This window comes from Pituophis catenifer, unplaced genomic scaffold (genome assembly GCF_029215685.1).
Source record: "Pituophis catenifer annectens isolate HBS135680 unplaced genomic scaffold, rPitCat1.0.hap2 SCAF_8, whole genome shotgun sequence".
Taxonomy (NCBI): Eukaryota; Metazoa; Chordata; class Lepidosauria; order Squamata; family Colubridae; genus Pituophis; species Pituophis catenifer.
This window is the reverse complement of record NW_027256888.1, coordinates 2,217,810-2,227,053: the sequence shown is the minus strand read 5'-3', so window position 1 is coordinate 2,227,053 and position 9,244 is coordinate 2,217,810. Positions and strand designations below refer to the sequence as shown.

Below are 9,244 nucleotides of genomic sequence, written 5' to 3'. Positions count from 1 at the left end.
TGAACAAAAAAAACCAAATAAATAATTGCAAGTACCTTCCTAGTTCTTCTGGCTTTTTTTGATTGGCTGTAGGTGTCCATCTTTGTCTGCATATTTCATGTCCCTTCGTCTCTTCTTTTTTCTTGGATATTATTGTTTCCTTGGCATTTCCCTCAGCTGAACTCTGTCCAATCCTATGATTAATGCTTACGGTGAACAAATACATACTAAATAAGACTTCTACTTCTTCCACATCTTAGTAAATGGCCTGTTTGGTAAGTTGCCAGTTCACGGGGCTGTTCTGAGTTGGATCGGGATGCCCTTTCCTTCTTTCAGAGCCGCTGTGAAATGGGCCGTTTGGACAGGATGAGGTGGACCCAGTGAAGAACATGGTGGCCACGTGAGGTAAATCGAACCGTAGAAACCCCGAAGAGCTGCAAATCTTTCCTCCTATAGTAGACCAAATGTCACTATCCAAGGTGAACCTATATTGTACATCCTAATGTACAGAATTAACAGAGCCGGAAGGGACCTTGGAGGTCTCCTGTTCAAGCAGGAGACCCTAGACCCTTTCAGACAAATGGCTGTCCAATCTCTTCTTAAAAGTCTTCGGTGATGGAGCACCCACAATTTCTGGAGGCAACTTCTGTTCCACTGATTAATCGTTCTCATTGTCAGGAGATTCCTCCTTAGTTCTAGGTTGCTTCTCTCCTTGATGAGTTTCCATCCGTTGCTTCTTCTCCTGCCTTCAGGTGCTTTAGATAATAGGTCGACCTCCTCTTCTTTGTGGCAGCCCTTCAAATATTGGAAGATTGCTATCATGGCAATCAAAATAGAGCTGGAAGGGATCTTGGAGGTCTTCTACTTCAATGTCCCTGATCAAACAGAAGATCCTATACCATTTCAGACAAATCGCTGTCCAATCTCTTCTTAAAAGCCTCCAGTGATCAAGCACCCATAACTTCTGAAGGCAACTTCTGTTCCATTGATGGATTGTCCTCACTGTTGGGAAGCTTCTCCTTAATTCTAGGTTGCTTCTCTCCTTGATGAGTTTCCACCCATTGTTTCTTGTCCTGCCTTCTGGTGCTTTGGAGAACAGGTTGACCCCCTCTTCTCTGTGGCAGTCCCTCAAAAAGAGCCCTGGTGGCGCAGCAGACTAAAGCACTGTTATTAACATCAGCTGCCTGCAATTTACTGCTGGTTTGAATCTCTCCAAGGCTCAAGGTTGACTCAGCCTTCCATCCTTTCTAAGGTAGGTAAATTGAGGACCCAGTTTGTGGGGGGCAATAAGCTGACTTTGTATAAAATATACAAAAGGATGAAGGCTATTGCTTAACGCATTGTAAGCCGCCCTGAGTCTCCGGAGAAGGGCGGCATATAAATCAAATTAAAATATATATATATATATATTGGAAGACTGCTATCATGTCCATCAGAATAGAGCTGGGAGGGACTTTGAGGTCTTCTCATGCAATCCCCTGCTGAAGCAGGAGACCCCAGACCATTTCAGATAGGTGGCTGTCCATTCTCTTCTTAAAAACTTCCAGGGATGAAGCATCCACAACTTCTGAAGTCAACTTCTTCTTTTCCGCTGGTTAATTGTCCTCCCTGTTAGGAAGTGAGTCCTTCTCTTCGTTAGACCAGACATACCCAATTCCTGCAACCGTTCTTCATATCTTTTAACAAGTTTCAACCCTTGGTTTTTGTTTAATGTCTTAAAAAGTGAGGCTTTTTTCTTTCGTTATTATTAGTACCAAGAAGTTGTCGGCAGGGCAATCGGTCATCCGTCTTCAATCTGCCGTCCCGGGAAATCTTCTTCCCCATCTGGGTTTTCTCTGGCTGAATTGCGTGGCTGCAAGGAAGGCAGATAAAAAGTGCCCCAGCATGAGTTTTTCCTCTGAAATTGCTTTGTGTAAATGTCTGGAAAATGCTGATATTTTTGTTTCTATAAATAGCAGCCCTCCTGCATGCCGTATTTCATCTGTGCGGTTCCCTTCGCTGTATTTTGGCTCCTGATCACCAGGACTCGGAGAGTGGAATACAAATTACGCTTCTCTTGCTAAGAATTTATCCAGCAACCAACTCTTGGGAGAGAGGGAGAGGGAGAGGGGGGGAGGGAAGAAGATTGAGAGAGGGAGGGATGGAAGGAGAGAAAGAAGGAGGGAGAGGGAGGGAGATGGAGGAAGGAGAGAGAGGGGTGGGAGGGAAGGAGAGAGACGGGAAGGAGAGAGGGAGGGAGAGATGGAGAGAGAGGAAGGAGAGAGGGAGGGAGAGATGAAGGAGAGAGGAAGGAGAGAGGGAGGAAGAGAGGAGGGAGAGATGAAGGAGAGAGAGGGAGGGAGAGGTGAAGGAGAGAGGGGGAGGGAGGAAGGTAGATGGAGGAAGGAGAGAGAGTGGGGTGGGAGGGAAGGAGAGAGATGGGAAGGAGAGAGAGGGAGGGAGAGAGGAAGGAGAAAGAGAGGAAGGAGAGAGAGGGAGGGAGAGGGAGGTAGAGAGGGGGAGGGGAGGGAGGGAAGAAGATTGAGAGAGGGAAGGAGAGAGAGAGGCAGGAGAGAGAGAGAGGGAGAGCGAGAGAGGAAGGACAGGGGGGAAGGAAGGAGATTGAGAGATGGAAGGATAGATGAAAGGAGAGGGGGAGAGGGAGGGGGAGGGAGGGAGGGAAAGAGAGAGAGAGAGAGAGAGAGAGAGAGCTCACTGTGTGAAATGAACTATTGGCTGAATCAAGTTTTGTTATAAAGAGCCAAAATTAGACTCTGGTGCTTCTGTACTTGTGTAGAAAGAAACTGAGCTTAGCTCTCATCAAGGACTTCGCTTGATCCATAGTCCATAGTGTTTTCCAAGGATTTTGCTCCCCACACTTCAAGAGGTTAATCAGTCAGTCAGAATAGAGCTGGAAGGGACCTTGGAGGTCTCCTAGTCCAGCCCCCTGCTCAAGCAGGAGAACCTATACCATCTCAGACAAGTGACTGTCCAGTCTCTCTTCTTAAAAAAACCTCCAGTGACGGAGCGCTCATGATTTCTGGTGGCAAGTCGTTCCGCTGGTTAATCGTCCTCAGAACCACAAGAGCTTCCATGCTCTTTAATTCTTTCCAAGTTTAAGTTTCTGCTTGGTGCGGTCCTTTTATTTTAATCTGTATGGGACTCTTTCTCCAGAGCAGGGGTCTCCAACCTTGGCGACTTTAAGACTGGTGGACTTCAACTCCCAGAATTCCTCGGCCAGCTTTGCTTTTAAGACTTGTGGACTTCAACTCCCAGAATCCCTCAGCCTGCAAAGCTTTGTTGGCTGAGGAATTCTGGGAGTTGAAGTCCATAAGTCTTAAAGTTGCCAAGATTGGAGACCCCTGCTCCCGAAGACATATAATTCTCCCCCGAGTTTCTTATTTTGCTTTTCAGCATTTCTTGGAAAAATTGAAGTGGGTTTGTGTTCAGAAAATCTGCATATGACAAAAGCGCACCTCCCTGGATTTTAAAAAATGCGAATTATTATGTAATTGAATTATTGATAAAAGCAGACGGCTTTATCTGGATTACGGTAATGTCATGCGTTCTCGCACGCGGATTAAAATGACTCATAATTATCACAAGGTCACGTTTTAGAGGATGCAGAATATTCTTAAATATCTCCAGCGCAAATGAGCTGGAATTCAAAGACTCCCTTTGGTTTGAGGTAATTATAAATCATTAAAATCCACGTGCAAAAAAAAGAAAGGAAGTTTTTTTGCTTGGAATTGTTACCCCTGAACGTGTACACCTTCAGGGACACCCCTGGGAGACGAGGGTCAGAAAAGTCAAAATGGCAGCTGAGACTACAGTCCCACTTGCCATTGGGTGGATTGCCAGCCAGGACGTTGAAGCTGCCATCTTGATCCTTTGACAGATTCAACCGAAAGCAAAACGTTGGTCGTTGTAGTTGTTCTTGGGATTAATGGACCACTGGAAGACGTCATGGAAGACTGTTTTTATGTGTGATGAGCAGTCGGTGGGCTGCTGAGGGTTCGCAGGGGTTCGGGAGAATCTCTAGCTAAGATTCGGTGCAGTTCGGAGAACCCCCAAATCCCACTCCTGGCTGGTTCTACCCACCACTCCCTCCCAGGAGTCTCCATGTGGCCTGTTTTGGATGCAGGGAAGTGCAGGGTGGACGTGGAGGCTCAGGGAGGGCGAAAAATGGGCCTACTGGAAGTTTGTGCCCATTTCTGGCCTCTGGAGGGGCCTCCGGAGCCTGGGGAGGCTGTTTTCGCCCTCCCGGAGGCTCAAGAAAAGCCTCCGGAGCCCAGGGAGGGCAAAAATGCCCCCACCACCATTGTGGTGCAGAAGGCCGTTTAGGCCACGCCCACCATGGCCACACCCACTCAGCAACCAGGCGGGGACCCCATTGCTAAAAAATTTTGACGCCCATCCCTGGTGATGAGTGCTGCAAGACTCTTTTCCCTGCAAAAATGGAGACATCTAGAAAGACCCAGAGTAGAGAAATGGTTGGTAAAAATGATGGAATTAACAAGAGTTGGCAAAATGAGCTCGTTTTCCACTCTGGGAAAAGGTAAAATTCACCTCTCGAAGAAAGTAAAACAAGGCACCGTTTCTGAAAACTGCCTTGTCATCGTCCTGTGAGGTTTTTTCCTCCTTAATCTACGTTGCATCATTAGCTATTTATTATTCATATAGCAACAACAACAACGTAAAGGAATGCCTTTTACTCTGCACCCAGATGGGAGGCGTTGAGGTCCCCATCTTTAAATATGCGGCTTAATGGTAACCAGGTGAAATGGAAGGCCCGCGGTGGAAATTTGGAGGCATGCAAAAGATGGCTAAGGAAGGGAGGGAGGGGGGCAGAGAAGGAAGGGAGGGAGGGAGGGGAGGAGAGGAGGGAGAGAAGGAAGAATGAGGGAGGGAGGGGACAGGGAAGGAAGGGAAGGAAGGAGGGAGAGAAGGAAGAATGAGGGAGGAAAGGAGGGAGGAAGGAGGGAAGAATGGATGGTTGAGGAGGGAGGGAGGGAGGGAGAGAAGGAAGAATGAGGGAGGGAGGGAAGGAAGGAAGGAAGGGAAGGAAGGGAGAGAAGGAAGAATGAGAGAGGGAAGGAGGGAGGAGGGAGGGAAGGAAGGATGGAGGGATGAGGGGAGAGGGAGAGAAGGAAGAATGAGTGAGGAAGGAAGAATGATGGAGGGAAGGAGGGAGGGAGGGAAGGAGGGAGGGAGGAAGGAGGGAAGGAAGGAAGGATGGATGGATGGATGAGGGGGAGGGAGAGAAGGAAGAATGAGGGAGGGAGGAAAGGAAGGAAGAGAAGGAAGGAGGGAGAGAAGGAAGAACAAGAGAGGGAAGGAGGGAGGAAGGATGGAGGGAAGGAAGGATGGATGGATGAGGGCAGAGGGAGAGAAGGAAGAATGAGTGAGGAAGGAAGAATGATGGAGGGAAGGAGGGAGGGAAGGAAGGAAGGATGGATGGATGAGGGGGGAGGGAGAGAAGGAAGAATGAGGGAGGGAGGAAAGGAAGGAAGGAAGAGAAGGAAGAATGAGAGAGGGAAGGAGGGAGGAAGGAGGGAGGGAAGGAAGGTAGGAAGGATGGAGGGATGAGGGGAGAGGGAGAGAAGGAAGAATGAGGGAGGAATGAGGGAGGGAAGGAGGGAGGGAAGGGAGAATGGATGGATGGATGAGGGGGGAGGGAGAGAAGGAAGAATGAGGGAGGAAGGAAGGAAAGAAGGTAGGGATGGAGAAAGGATGGAATGATGAGTGAGGGGGGAAGAGAGAGAGGAAGAATGAGGGAGGGAGGGAAGGAAGGAAGAAGGGAGGAAGGGAGAAAGGAAGGAAGGCGTATTTATTGTAAGGAAAAGGAAATTCAAAATGCACATGAAGACAAGTCTTTCCTTCATCTATTTCAGAGTTGCCAATTAATGTATTCACTTTTCTGTTTCCAAAACTTTTTCTTGGGAGCTTGCTGCTGCTGCTGCTGCTGCTGCTGGTTCCACTTTTTCTAAAAGCATCCTCCCCACCACCCCTTCCTCCCCATACAGGCGAACCCACTCTTTTTAGAGAGGAAGAGAGTCCGTCCTTCCGGATAAACATTAAACACGGAAGGAGTGTTTAAGTCATTTAAGTGACCTGCAAACGATGGGAGTGAAGGCAGGGAGAAACAATGCAATCTCCCAACTGCCTTGCTTAGAATGGGATGCCGCTAATCCTCAATTTATAACACACACACCCCCAATTTGGAGGCCAATTGTGGTTGTAAGTTGGGGACTATCTGATTGCATCCCATTCAGAATGCAACGTGTCCCTTAAAACACATTGTGGAAACCTGATCCCAACAGCTGAAAGGAGAGAGGTCCCGTTTTCTAAGCTGAATGCCACCAAAGAGAGTGAAGTGGTACAACTCCATCAGCCGGACAACCTAGAGAAGGTTCCCTTGATCTATTCGCTAACAAAAGTTTTTTTTTTTAAATAAAATAAAAAAAGAGAAAGATATTAATAGCAAAAGGACATTGGAGATCATACTTTTCTGGAGAACGGTCTCGGCCAAAAAACCCCAAATGCCCTCTGATCCTTTTGCTCCGGTGTAGGTTCTGTTTGTCTCATCCGATCTGGTGGCTCTAAATCCAGAGGGATCCTCTTTCATTAATTCCCGTTTGTTATTATTCGCTCCCTTTTTATTATTTAAGTTTAGCCGTCTCCTCCCGTCAATAGGCTCAGTGTTCTCAGCTGTGATCTGATCTCAACTTTGAGTCTTAAGTTTCAAACATTCGTACACCGACTGCCAGGAGTTGTCTAAGCTCCTGCCATATAAAACAGAATAAATATTTAACATCACTGCTGTTGCCCTATTCCTGATTCCATCAACTAGGAATGAGGAGCAGAGGTGAGAAGAAGCCAAGCATTAAGGCTTGGCTTCTTCTCCAAAGTAGGAGAAGAAGAGAGAGAAACTATCAGTCTCCAAAGTATGGAGAGATATCCCTTGGAAGGTCTCGATTTCTCTGCTCTCTGAGGGCTCAAAAGATATGCTTCTGGTAGCATCCTGTTCCTAAGATTGCTGTTTCTCCTCCTTGGACCACTCATGGTGAAGGAATTGGAAGAGAGGGCCTTCTCCGTTATCTGCCAGAACCTGCAAGTTTTGAGAACCTGCAAGTCTTAAGAACCAAGGTCAGAGGTTCAGTTAAGCAAGGATAGATAGATAGATAGATAGATAGATAGATAGATAGATAGATAGATAGATGGAGGGATGGATGGATGGAGAGAGAGAGATGAGAGGGAGGGAGGGAGGGAGGGAGGGAGAGAATGGATGGATGGATGGATGGATGGACAGGAAAATAGGCTAATGGATGGATGGATGGATGGATGATCGGACAGACAGGATAATACAGTAGTTAGGATAATAAGATGATAGATAGATGATAGATAGATAGATAGATAGATAGATAGATAGATAGATGATAGATAGATAGATGATAGATAGATAGATGAGAGAGGGGAGAGGGAGGGAGGGAGGATGGATGGAAGGATGGAAGGATGGATGGATGGAGAGAGATGAGAGGGAGGCAGGGAGGGAGGGAGAGAGAGAGAGAATGGATGGACGGATGGACAGGAAAATAGGATAATGGATGGATGGATGATCGGACAGACAGACAGGATAATAAGTAGTTAGGATAATAAGATGATAGATAGATAGATAGATAGATAGATAGATAGATAGATAGATAGATAGATGAGAGAGGGAGAGGCAGGAAGGGAGGGAGGATGGAAGGATGGATGGATGGATGGACAGACACACAGACAGGATAATAGGATAATAAGATGATAGACAGACAGACGGATGGATGGATTGATGGATGGACGGACGGACGGACAGAAAAATAGGATAATAGATGGACAGACAGACAGATAGGATAATAGTTAGGGTAATGAGATGATAGATAGGTAGATAGATAGATAGATGATAGATAGATAGATGATAGATAGATAGATAGATTGATAGATGAAAATAATAGACAGAATAAGAGGGAGAGAGGGGCAGGCTTATTATCCAGGAAGAGGCTGGGAAGGCATGTGGCTCCTTCATCCCTCTGCTGTGGCTCCCTGTCGCTCAAAATATGATAACTGCCAATGTGCGATACCCGCCGGCACACAATTTATTGAGCTTTTCGACCCCCTCGGTAGGCCAACCATGGATAAATCCCAGAAAAGAAAAGTTTCAGAATGTTTAATTCAACTACATACGCTAGTTCTGTGGCCGCTCCCGAAAAGTAGTCAGGCACGGGAAGGGTTTTTGTGGCTCCCGGAGTTTTCTTTTCTGTGGGAAAGGAGTCCAAATGGATCTTTTTTTAAATTGATTTCTATGCCGCCCTTCTCCGGAGACTCAGGGCGGCTTACAATGCGTTAAGCAATAGCCTTCATCCTTTTGTATATTTATACAAAGTCAGCTTATTGCCCCCACAATCCAGGTCCTCATTTTACCAACCTTAGAAAGGATGGAAGGCTGAGTCAACCTTGAGCCTGGCGAGATTTGGACTTACAGTAATTGCAGGCAGCAGATGTCAATAATCCTGAGTCCTTCGGGAGAAGGGTGGTATACAAATTTAAATAAAATAAATAAATTTAAATAATAAATAATGATGTTAATAACAGTGCTTTAGTCTGCTGCGCTACCAGGGCTCCCTTGAGAGTTTAAGGTTGCCCACCCTTACCCTATGGCTGAGTCAACCCAGTCTACCTCACCAGGTGGGACTCGGGGTTAAAGACACCCAGGCAGGCAGGCAGGCAACACCCCATTCCTTTGCAAGCGAAGCAGCTCTCCCCCACCCACCCCCAGGTAGCCTTTGGGGGGGGGGGGGAAAGAGCTGAATAATTCAGGAGAAAGAGGCGGAGAGGCAGATCCGCAGCTGCAGCAGCTGCAAAAACCCTTGCACAGAGAGAGAGAGAGAGAGAGAGCTCGCGGCTGCCGGCTTTGGCAGCAAGGGAAACGGCAGCAGCTGAAATCCGAAGGAAGCGCGAGCTGGGAGCGGCTCTCCAACGAGCCTCCTTTTTTTTTTTGCAGCGATGCTGCCTGGCTCCCGCGCCACTCGCAGCAGCAGCAGCAGAAGCAGCAGCAGCAGCTGCAAACGCCTCTGCCGCGCAGAGAAGGCAAGAAAGGCTGCCAGGAGCGGAGCATGGCCACCTCTCTCGGGCTGCAGCGGCTGCTGCTGCAGCTGCTGGCGGCGGCGTGCTTGGTGCAGCGCGCCCAGCCGAGGAAGCTGCTCCGGTGCCCGGCCACTTGCAGCTGCACCAAGGAATCCATCATCTG

At 47.7% G+C, this 9,244-nt stretch overlaps 1 protein-coding gene across 1 annotated transcript in view; it reads left to right on the top strand.

The window, feature by feature from the left end:
* Positions 1 to 9,110: 9,110 nt before the first annotated feature.
* The window catches only part of LGI2 (leucine rich repeat LGI family member 2), a 15,402-nt gene continuing 15,268 nt past the window's right edge, over positions 9,111 to 9,244 (top strand). The window contains exon 1 of the mRNA XM_070948511.1: positions 9,111 to 9,244. This exon is cut by the window's right edge and continues 51 nt beyond it. Coding sequence (XP_070804612.1) covers positions 9,111 to 9,244 — 134 coding nt within the window.